The sequence below is a fragment of the Manis pentadactyla genome, chromosome 15 (genome assembly GCF_030020395.1).
Source record: "Manis pentadactyla isolate mManPen7 chromosome 15, mManPen7.hap1, whole genome shotgun sequence".
Classification (NCBI taxonomy): domain Eukaryota; kingdom Metazoa; phylum Chordata; class Mammalia; order Pholidota; family Manidae; genus Manis; species Manis pentadactyla.
The window spans coordinates 59,417,481-59,429,147 of record NC_080033.1 but is presented as its reverse complement, the minus strand read 5'-3'; the positions used below and the strand labels follow the sequence as shown (position 1 = coordinate 59,429,147).

Here is an 11,667-nt window from a genome sequence, read left to right as displayed (position 1 = left end):
GTAATCAAAGTACAAATTCACCTGGTCATTTTTTTCCACTTGTTAATCAGATATTCATGTTTTTATGCAGTCGACGAGTCAGGGGGCAATGAATGATGACCTAGTATTTCATCGAGTAGTCTAGCCCTCTTTCCCACTAAAGTCAACCTGCTTCTTACAGTATTTAACCCCTTCTTCTCATTCCTCACAAACTGTCGGGTCTTCCACTACTTGCTTCACCTGCCCCTAGATCCTGGTCCGGTTCATTCTCATCCGTTCTAGAGCCATTTCTTAACTCTTAAAAGAGCTCTCATCTCCATCTTGGGTCTCCAGAGGAATCTCCTTACTCTCCTGGACCTGAGTCGCCTGGGAGTTCCCAAAAGGAGGCATCGCCAGTTTCGCCCGGGAAGCCCAGGAAATGAGGGTCGCTGATGGCCACGCCCTACAACTCTGGGAACCCCGAGAATTTATGGGAGTAGAGACTGTCGGGTCACTGCCTGGTCAGAGTGCGGTGGCGGGGCTCAGCCCTATTCACGTGAACCAGTCCCAGTAGGAGAAGTTCGTTTTCCCACTAGAGGGGGCGCTGGGGCGAGCGCCTGGTGGCAGCCCCCGCCTCTCCCGCGTATTCCTGGGCGTCGCTTTCCGCCCCGAGCCGTGACGCCATCTCCCCGCGCCGGGGGCGGGACGCGCTGACGCTATCTCCGGGCGCCAGGTTGTTGGGGGGGTCTGGGTGTGGGGCGGCTCCGGGGCCGGGGATGGCGGCGGCCGCTGTTGCGGCGGCTCCGGGACAAGCGGGAGGAGCCCGAGGAGCGCCGTGAGATGGGCCGGTGAGTGTGGTTGTGAGTGGGGCCCGACGGGCCGACCTCACTGAAGCCAAGCAGGCCTGGGCTCTGGAGGAAGTGGCCCCCGGAGCCCGTGGCCCCGCCAGACCCGTTGCCCGAGACCCGCGGACCGAGGGAGTGAAAGAGGCCACACCTAGACCCCCCGTTCCGGCCTGGCCCAGAAGGCGCCCTCAGGCCCCGGGGTCCCCGCGGGCAGAGATGTCCAAGTCCGCCGGGCGGGAAGGGGCCCCCAAACAAGGAAGCATCGCCTGCGGGGCCTCGCCTCTGCCTCTCTGCTTGAAGGGTTGACCCCTTACTCTCTAAAGGTTGAATTTCCAATTTTAGGCCCTACCTTTGTTGGACCAAGGATTGCAGGATCACGGGAAGCCATAATCTCTAATCTCTTACAAGCCTCTGTCTTTCTGGCGGGCGCACCTCTCAGCGATTCGGGGCTCGGACTGCGGTCAGCCACTTGATTTCGGGCTCTGTCGGCATCGTTGGCAGCTGTGCGGAACGGTCCCCCTTCCCCGTTAGGTTGAGGTCACAGTCTGCGTCTTCCCCTTGAGAAATCCTCATTGAGACCCTCCAGAGGCCGAGGTTTCAGATTCCGAAATGTGGGAACCTGGTGCACAGGCTCGGGTCTTTGTTGTCATTCGCTCAGACCTTTTGCCTTCTCTGGCCCTTTCATTAGTTTGTGGCCAACCCTCCAGTGACCTAGAGGCAGTTTTTCTTTAGTGCTTTAGTTGCAGGGAGCAGGGCTCATTCAGGGATTAAGATGTGACCCCAATTTCTGTTGGGAACGAAGGAGAAAGCTAACTTCTTTTCAATTACTGAAACTGCTGGCAAAGAAGGGATGCAAGACGTGAGTAATTTGTGTTTATGGAACTAAGAATTTTCTCTTTCCACCTTGTTTTCCTATCTCATCACCTTTTTTTTTTTGTACATGTGCAGTTTTCCAATCCTAAGAGATAAATGTTGCCTTCACTTTGGTGAGAGGTTTGCAGTGTTCCATAGGGCTTGGACTGCACAGTGGGTATTTTCTCAAAGAGTACTGGTCAGTACTACGTTCTCTGTTTTGAGAGATTAAGGCTCCGTTCTTCAGTTCTTGATGTTTCTGGCACGTGTAGATAGAGATATTGTTGGTTTAGTGTGAGTTTTGTTTCCCCATTGTTAGCTACATGAGGACCAAGGCAATGTTTTCAGTTTTTTTCACATCTGATTCAGCACCTGCTACAAAGTTGTCACCCAGAAAATTTTACACACACACACACACACACGCCATTTTTTTACCCTGAAAAATCTGTTAATAAGGTTTCCCCTTGAGTGACTCCCCCTTGACCTCCTTTTCTGCCCCAGAAACATAAATAATTGTTCTTTTTCCTCTAGTGCTGCTTTTCTCGTTTAAATAACCTCCACGTGTGTGTTTTCATCAGCCGTGAATAAAAGGTGAAGTCTGTGAAGTTGATTTTTCCGGCTTCCCATTGTTCACATGGGAACAGTGTTAAGCCTTCTGTTTTTATTTGTGCATTTTCCTGAAATTGGGATTGGAAGTAAATTTAACCTTGGGGGAATAGCGAAAGGAGAGAACAAAAAACATGATATTAAGGAAATCAACAAAGTTCAACACATGGAATATTTTTTTCAGGGATGTCTTCCTACAAATTAGAGCTTAAGAGACAGTTTTTTCTCTATTCAGCTACTTGGCACTCTGGATAAATGTGCTGTTACCTCTGGAGAAGAGGATGAGGCAGGGACTCATGGACTTTAATGACTTTGTAGCTTTGGAGTTGCCTCTCTCAGTGGCCCTGGAGAGGGTCAGAGGCTAGGCTTCTGTTTACTTTATCCCTGTTTCTGTCTTCTAGGCTCCCAAGCCAGTGGGGAGGACACTGCTTCTTACTGCAGCTGCTCAGAAGCACCACTCAAAGCTCAGGTAATAAAGGCACTTTGGATACCTTGTTGCAGAAAAACATCTGGGATTCAGCAGTGGAAAACAGGACAGAGTATAATGTAGAAATCTCTTCAGATCCAAAGAACTGGAGTCTGACTGGAAGAAATAGGTGACAAAGTTCATAAACATTGAAGTGTTCAGACCAAAAAGATACTTTATGACTATGGACAAAAGCATGTATGAAAGGTGACAATAAGAGAAAGGAGAGAGAGAGAACTTATGAATCATAGAGACCTAAGATAGTAATAAACAGGCATATTTGGAGGAATGGAACCAGAATTGTAGGAAGTGGTGCCTAGAGCAGACCTACAATGGAAAGGGAACCGTTGGCAAAAAAGAAAGCACAAAAGAAAAAAGAAAGGGAATGAATGAAGAAGGCAAATTGAAGGTGGTCACTGAGAAGAAAAGAAGTCTTGCCAGACTAGGGAACAAGAAGTCTGTGTGAATTTTGTTGCTCTTTGGGAAGGAAGAGAAACAAATTATAGAACATGTTAGTAGAATCATTCTCCCCATAGGGCCTTAGTTTGAATGTAGTTATTTCATGGGACAAAGAAAATACTAATTTTCATAACATGTGTAGGGAGCAAGGTTTAAAAAAAAAGCAAGACAGGCTTTTTTCAGGACTTAACTGAGGCATGGGTCCTTAAGGTAGTGGTAATATGAGGCAAAGGAGGAGGAGAGTTTAGCCAGGCCTGGGGTAGGGGGGATGGGGCTAGGTGAGATCATAACCCAAATTAGGCTGGGGAAAGGAAGCAAGGATGAGGTCATATGTTCAGGAAAGAAGATAGCACAGTAGTCTTTGGTGGCAAAAGGAGAAACTTAGGAAAAGAGCCAGCAGCAAAAACCATTCCAATCCCGCTTAGGGGGGAAGGCTGAGCATAGTTAAAGTCCCCATCAGAGGCATAACTAATCATGAAGCTGTTGGTCTCTCTGGGGTTGTGGAGCCCACAGGTTATTTATGCGTTATTAAATGCTTGTCCTTGTAGCTCTTTGTAGTTTCCCTGACTGTTACTTTCATGTCCTTGGCTGGATGAATGAATTGGATAACTCCTTGTTTGCCTCTTTCTCATACCTCTTTTTTTCCCAGAAGTCCTCTTTGTTACATCTTACCCCACAGGCACAGCTCCTGCTATTTCCTTTGACTTCATTCACCCCTAGGTTACTTTTCTTTGCCTCTGATTTGTTCCCTAGCAGATGTGGGCGCCCCAGCCAGCAGCAGAGAGGGGTGCAGGGGAGCCACAGAGAAGCCCTTTCTGATGCCCCAAGGAGCAAGCCGACCCCTTCCAGGCTCCAGGAACACCACAAAGCAATATGAAACCTGTTCATGAAAGGAGTCAGGAATGCCTTCCACCAAAGAAACGAGACCTCCCCGTGACCAGCGAGGATATGGGGAGAACTACCAGCTGCTCAACTAACCACACTCCCTCCAGCGATGCCGCTGAATGGTCCCGAGGGGTTGTGGTGACTGGGCAGAGCCAGGCAGGAGCCAGAGTCAGTCTGGGGGGTGATGGAGCCGAGGCCATCACTGGTCTGACAGTGGACCAGTATGGCATGCTGTATAAGGTGGCTGTGCCACCTGCTACCTTCTCCCCAACCGGCCTCCCATCTGTGGTGAACATGAGCCCCTTGCCCCCTGCATTTAATGTAGCGTCTTCACTAATTCAACATCCAGGAATCCACTATCCTCCAGTCCACTATGCTCAGCTCCCATCCACCTCTCTGCAATTTATTGGGTCTCCTTATAGCCTTCCCTATGCTGTGCCACCTAATTTCCTACCGAGTCCCCTCCTTTCTCCCTCTGCCAACCTCACCACCTCTCACCTTCCACATTTTGTGCCATACGCCTCACTCCTGGCAGAAGGAGCCACTCCTCCCCCGCCGGCTTCATCCCCAGCCCACTCATTCAACAAAGTCCCCTCTGCCACCTCCCCACCTGGGCAGTTGCCACATCACTCAAGTACTCAGCCGCTGGACCTCGCTCCAGGTCGGATGCCCATCTATTATCAGATGTCCAGGCTACCTGCTGGGTACACCTTGCATGAAACCCCTCCATCGGGTGCCAGCCCCGTTCTTACCCCTCAGGAGGGCCAGTCTGCTCTGGAAGCAGCTGCTGCCAATGGACAGAGACAGCGAGAGCGAAATTTAGTAAGACGGGAGAGTGAAGCCCTGAACTGCCCCAACAGCAAGGGCGAAGGCCAAGGACTGGGGCCAGTGGTAGAATGTGTGGTGGATGGACAGTCGTTTTCAGGTTCTCAGACTGCACGGGTGGAGGTGGCAGTGCCAACACACCGAGGGACCCCAGACACTGACCTCGAGGTCCAGCGGGTGGTTGGCACTTTAGCTTCTCAGGACTATCATGTGATGGCAGCTCAGAGGAAGGATGAGCCCAGCCCCCTCAACCTGTCCCATCATATACCTGACCATAAGGGTGAGGGGCGAGGGTCAGCTAGGAACCCAGCAGAAGTGGCCGAGAAAAATCAGGCCCGAGGGGTCTACCCTCAATCCCATCAGGATCTGGTGAAACACAGACCTTTACCCAAAGCAGTGGTTGTAGCCAATGGCAACCTGGTGCCCACTGGAACTGACCCAGGACTGCTGCCCATGGGCTCGGAGATCCTGGTGGCATCAAGTTTGGACATGCAGGCCAGAGCCACCTTCCCAGACACGGAGCCAACACCGCCTCCCATTACCTCCTCCCACTTGCCCTCCCATTTCATGAAAGGCGCCATCATCCAGCTGGCTACGGGGGAGCTGAAGCGGGTAGAGGACCTCCAGACCCAGGATTTTGTGCGCAGTGCTGAAATGAGTGGGGGGCTGAAGATTGACTCTAGCACAGTCGTGGACATTCAGGAGAGCCAGTGGCCTGGATTTGTCATGCTGCATTTCGTGGTTGGTGAGCAGCAGAGCAAAGTGAGCATCGAGGTGCCCCCTGAGCACCCCTTCTTTGTATATGGCCAGGGTTGGTCCTCCTGCAGCCCTGGGCGAACTGCACAGCTCTTCTCTCTGCCCTGCCATCGGCTACAGGTGGGAGATGTCTGCATCTCTATCAGTTTACAGAGCTTGAACAGTAACTCCGTTTCTCAGGCCAGCTGTGTTCCCCCAGGCCAGTTGGGCAACCCCCGAGAAAGGCCTGAGAGGACTGTCTTGGGATCCAGAGAGCAATGTGACAGTGAGGGGAAGAGCCAGCCATCAGGCGAAGGCTCCCAAATGGTAGAGCCCTTGCAGCCAGAGCCTGGTGCTCAGGCCTGCTGGCCAGCCCCAAGCTTCCAAAGATACAGCATACAAGGGGAGGAGGCACGGGCTGCACTGCTCCGTCCCTCTTTCATTCCACAGGAGGTAAAGCTGTCCATCGAAGGGCGTTCCAATGCAGGAAAATGAACCTCTCCCAGACCAGGACTGAGGCTTCACCCCAGAGCTGGGCCTCACCGTGAGCAGGCAGAGGATTTGCACATGCCGAGCAGGGAATGGCTCTCTTGGCAGTGAGACTGTGGGGGGAAGAGGAGGCAGCCTCCCAAGACAGAGTCTGTTGCCCATTACCCCATGGCATCCTTTCAGGACAGCCTCAGAGGGCGCTCTGATGGGGAGCAGCAGGCCTGGGCCAAGGAAGGAAGGAGATGCACACAGGATAAGAAACATTCCAAATATCAGGGCCTCCTTGTTCTTTTCTCCCCATCCCAGCTCCTGCAAGGGGAAAGTCAGGCTTTGGGAACAGGTGGCAGAGGGAGGGAGCAAAGAAAGAGCCAAAAATGATGATCCACAGCTTATAGTAGCAGTGCAACTAAGGTTTTTTTTTTTTCCTTTCTTTTTTGTGATGGGAGGGCAGGAGGCCTCCATGGTTGGAAATAAGAAGGTTCCCACCCAGAACTCTTCTTTTGAGAGCTGTGCACTTTAAAGGGTGATTTTGTTACAGATGTCTATGACTGGCTTTGGGGGGGAGGAGCACTCATCTATAGGACTGTGATCCTATGCTTCAGCCCATTCCCATCTCTTCCCATCATGCCTCCCACAAGGCTTTTGGCACCAGGACAGAGAAGCCCCTTCAGGGTTCAGAGTGAAGCACTGCTTTGGCTGGTTGACTTTTGGGAGAAAGACCTGATGGCCAGGTTGACTGGGCTCTAGGCAGGGCTTCTGGAAAGGGTAGCTGACTTAACAAAGCTTCTCTTACCCCGCCTGCCAGACCTGCTTCGAAATTGTACTGAATCTCAAGTTGGTAATGGTGACTTCTGAAAGAACCAGTGGACCCTTTTTCCCAGGCCCCCAGACCCGTCTTCTGTCTGTCTATGTTGTGCCTAAGTGCCTGTGCTGCCCCAGCCCTTCTGCTGCCCTAACCTCTGCATGGTGTCTTGGCCTGGGCCTGATTGTAGTGTACTGCCTTCCCCTTCTGCAAAACTGGTTTTGTCCAGTCTGACCAAACCTCTGGTTTTTGTGTGTAGGGGTCTCTCTGGTTTCCCCTTCAGTTATACTCTCTGTTTTTAAAAACTCAGAATCATGTCCTCTCTTCTGCAGCTGAACAGCTTGGTAGAGAAACAAGAATGGAACTGTGCCCTGGGTTAGGGCACATGCACCTGGCTGGCAGTGCTTGCCCTGGTGTTTTTACACAGCCCCCTTCATCTTATTCCACTTTGTCTCCAGCATTAAGGCTTTTCCAAGTCGTCCCTTCCTACAGCCAACTCTTAAGATTCTGGGATAGTCTTGATAATACCTGAGGTCTCCCAGATTTCATTTCATGGTAGAGTGTTCCTCTGTAAAGAGTATTTTCAGTCTTGGTTGCATTTGCCCCACTATGTCTTAACCTCACATTTTCTTCACAACTTTTAGCATCAGCTTGGACGATAGGATTCCACTGGGTATTGAGAATTAGGCTCCCCCACCAGCTTTCAGGTGGGTGGGTGAGTTTTTTGTTTGTATTTTGGGGGGTCTTTAGACTGTTGAAGCAACTCAGGGTATTGTCCACCCAGCTGTCTTGTGAGGCTTCTCCCAGGGTACGATCCTGGCATTTCGTTTAGAAATGTACTTGGACTGGCCAAGGCCTGGCTTGTCATCAATCCCAAACCTTTGAGGTCTGATCTCTGCTCTGTCAAAAACTTGAGGCAAGTCTTGTGACCTCTTGCTCTTTCACTTCCTCCCCAGCTGCCAAATGGGGATAAATAATCTTACCTACCTCCTGAGGAGGGAGGAGTTCTGAGAATGTCGTCATTCTTGATGTTCAGGTGCTAAAGGTTGTTCTCCTGGGGCTCACAAAGTGACTGAGACTGGCTTGTTTGCTACAAGTCCTACATGCCACTGTTTCATTCTTAGAGAGCAGTCACCTGGCCAGTCAGCTTTTGGAGGCCCATCTAAAAGAAGCTGCTGACCTGATCGTAAGGACGTAAGTCTCTGGTTTACCTCAGAACCAAACACCAACCCTGTCTGGTGAGCACTCAACCTTGTATGCATTTGGCATTGTGTCCTTTCCTTTCTCTGTCCCTCATCCTCTCTGAATGCTGCTTTCTCTGGCTTGTTTCCTACAGTGGGGGCCTGTGGGGCTGAGTCTTGAGGAATCCTCTCAGATGATGGTCCTGGGCAAGGACCTCATCTCTGGCTGTTCCATGAGCAACTCATTCCTAGGGATTATTTGCACGGGTTTCTTCCTCATAGGAAGGCTCACCACCCTAATACAGTGACACACACACAGTAGACATTCAAGAAATGTCCACCAAGGACAACACCAACTGAGCTTCCTTCTTACGGGAGCAAACCTATATCCAACCAGATAACAGGCCAAGTACTTTAAATCAAATAACCCTCCACCTCCCAGCCTGGCAACTTCTGCTTGATCCTGGAAAGAAAATCTTGTGCATCATGGCCCAATGCCTTGACATTTCTGCTGTTGCTCCTTTGCTGACTCGTAGTGAAGCAATACCAGCAGCTCCCCTGATACCGTGCCATGCATATGTAATAATACTTGATTTTGCTGAGCTGCAGAGGTATCTATTATGTAAAGTATGGTTCCAGGAAGAGCTGTACTCTTAAATCTTGGTTAGAGCTGTGGCATTCCCCTTGCCTTTTCCCTCTGGTTCAGTCTTTTCTTCCAGGCATTAGAAGTAAAAGTAACCTATGCTGTGTCATTCTTCCCTATAGGAATTTCCTAAGTTTGCAAGAGACCGAAGAGTGGTTTTAAGAGAGCATTGTAGGGGGAAGCTGGCAGCTTTTTGGAAGAATGGGCAATTGAAGGCCAGAGCCAGTCGCTTGTCAGTGTAGTACATTCCCAGAGCCTGGGAGTAGGAGGGAGGCCTGCTACCTCTGGCACTAAACAGAAATGCTGGTGCCAATTTGGGAGGAGGGGAACCAGGAAAAGGATGGGTGATGCATCCAAGTGTTGGATCATCATTCCTATTGCGATTAGTGTACGTGGGGGAGCTGGGAGGATGGTGGCATGGGGAAAGAGGAACTGGGAGTTCAGGGTTGAGTACTTATACCCAAGGGAAGGGGTCCCAGCAGATCTGGGTTGACCCTTCTAAACTCTGGGTCCCTGTTGGTTGTAACACTGAGGGTTTTGGTCTGTGCTGCTTTGCCCGTGCTGCTGTCTGCTCACTATCCTGCCTGCTGCCCTTATAGCTCCGTGTCCTTCCATACCTTAGGCCATCTAGGTGAAATCCAGGCATCTTGTCCATTCTTACCTGTGCAAGTGTTACTTTATAGCAAAGTCATGAATAGGGGTAGTATGAAATGCTGCTGGGGGGTTGGTGAATCCAAAGGGATATGGCTTCAGTGCTTGTTGGGAGCCCTTTGGCTCCAAATATCTGTCTTGAGGGGCAAACAAGCAGGTCCTGTTAGTGGATGTTCTCTGTGTAGTAACTTCTCTCCTTTGTGGTATCTTGTATCCTGTTCAAAAGAAAAAAAAATAGATGGGGCGCCAGATTAGGGCCTGTGTCAGCACCCCAGGGAGGTTCATCTGGCTCCAGTTATGTGGATTCTGGGGCTGGGAGAGGGTTTGAAGTTTGGCTAAAATAGCCCCTCAGTGGGGTTCAGTTTTATTTTTACCACTGGGCATCATAGAGGGACAGGGTTGGTGGTATGATTTAAACCTGCAACAAACAAGCAGGCTTATTGAAGAGTTGAGTGATCACACTGGATATGAAGGATAGACATTGCTTGACTGGGAAGGGGTCTGGGTCCGTTGGATTAAAGATAACATGATGAATTGGCCATGGGAGATTAAGTCACAGTCTTAAGAGCAAAGTAAACAGGGCAGAGGCCAAGTTTTAGGGAGACTCCTTGGCCTCCGAGGGCTAAGTTTACTAAACCATGCTGAAGTACAACACTTAACAGATGGGAAAAGGTGTACACTACAGTTGAAGAGCTAAACTGTGCTAGTTTGGATGTTGACCAGGAGCCTACTAGCCCTTTGCTGGGAAGCCTCCACCCTCTGCTTCCCTGGGGTAGGGAAGGATGCCTACATTATGCAATAATAAAATAAGCATCTGGGTCTTTGCAGCTGTCAGTTGCTCTTTCAACTCTAGGATCTATCTTTGGGCCAGAGGTCTGGTTTGGGCTTAGGATGACACTGGCCCTCAAGATGCTAGAGTAGATTGCACTCTCTCCTTACCTGCAAACTATGCACAGTGCCTGGGGCAGAAGGAAGAGAGGTGTTGTGGTTTGCCCTGCTGAGCCTCCCCAGCAGGAACAGTAGTAATAAATGCACTTTTCACACTAAGGTTTCTTTATTAGTTGTCCTGTTAAGCCTAGATCGTCCCCCGGTAGATTGCAAACTCAGAAGTCTGTGTGATTCCAAAGCCGTTCTACTGCAAATGCCCAGCAGTGAAGATGGCCTCAAATTGGGTTCCTGTCTGCAGTGTGTGTGGCAGCCCATGTGCCTTTATCTATTGTCAAACTTGCAAGCATTTATTTATGAGTTTATAACTGTCATGGGGACTGAGGTTCTTCAGAGAGAGAGCATACAAGCTTATGATGCAGTGGTTTTACACCCACTCCCTCGATGTAGTTTGCTTACAGCATGAGCCACGAGTGGTTAGTGCATTGCTGGTGTTGTTGAAGGCAAGGTTCATCCCTCATTTGCTTGTTACTCGTATTGAGAGAATTGAGATCGTGTTAGGGAAGACACTGACTGTGCTCATGGCAAACTTGAAGTATTAAAATAAGGCTGTCTCCACACCCACCCTAGTCACACACAGGATCCCTGTAGCCAAAACAGTATATGTTCCAGCTGCAGAGAGCAAACTGCTCTCAGCTTGCACAGCACCTTAGGGGAGGGAAGAATATATGGATAGGGAATGGGGTGGAAAAAGATGGGAATGTTGTCATTCAGTGGCTTTAGGGTCCTGAGGAGTAGAGGGATGGCACTGGGGAGGTCTGGATGGATCTGATTTGTGTAGGAGTTCCCTGTAGATAAAATACTGATCCCCCAACTACTATCCCCAGTATGTAATGGCTGAATTAATATGTAATCAATTGCATTGTATCTAAAGCCTTAGAACTAGTCAGGTGCTCCCCCCACCCAATACCATTTCTTACCCTCTAATCCTACCTGATCTTTAACAAAGCATTAATAATTCTAAGGATAATCTCTATTTTGTTGTGCTTTTTTGTAACTGTTTTAAATAAATCAATTTGTACTGTATATTTGTACTTTTGTGAGATCCTTTTTGCTGTTTTACCATTTTAAGTGTCTGTACTTGGCTACACACAGATTGTATTTTTATTGTTAATGCTCTTCTTATGGATACCTGCATTTAACTTGTGGACTATGTAAACACAATATATATATCAATATCTATATATCTATATATCTATCTATATAAACTACTAGCTTTTCCTTTTGGTGTTTGCGCCTTCTTCCTATCCTAGCCTTAGATGGTGGCCATTGGGTGGGGATCAAAGTCCTTTGTGGGGGAGCTTGTAATAGAAAGCAAATGGTGC

At 49.4% G+C, this 11,667-nt stretch overlaps 1 protein-coding gene across 2 annotated transcripts; it reads left to right on the top strand.

Annotated features, from left to right (window-relative positions):
• The first annotated feature begins 665 nt into the window (after window positions 1-665).
• Window positions 666-11,563, top strand: ATXN1L (ataxin 1 like). 2 transcript variants are annotated; one of them, XM_036897621.2, is made up of 3 exons: window positions 666-806; window positions 2,663-2,730; window positions 3,943-11,563. In XM_036897621.2, exon 3 carries the CDS (start codon window positions 4,060-4,062, stop codon window positions 6,124-6,126), a length of 2,067 nt encoding a protein of 688 aa, XP_036753516.2. In that variant the 5' UTR covers window positions 666-806; window positions 2,663-2,730; window positions 3,943-4,059; the 3' UTR covers window positions 6,127-11,563. The 2 variants fall into 2 exon arrangements, with proteins under 2 accessions (XP_036753516.2, XP_036753517.2); XM_036897622.2 differs by having other exon boundaries at window positions 3,940-11,563.
• The last annotated feature ends 104 nt before the right edge of the window (window positions 11,564-11,667 follow it).

Bases quoted from the DNA above. Each gene is read 5' to 3' on its own strand.
- ATXN1L (XM_036897621.2), top strand. From the start codon at position 4,060: ATGAAACCTGTTCATGAAAGGAGTCAGGAATGCCTTCCACCAAAGAAA.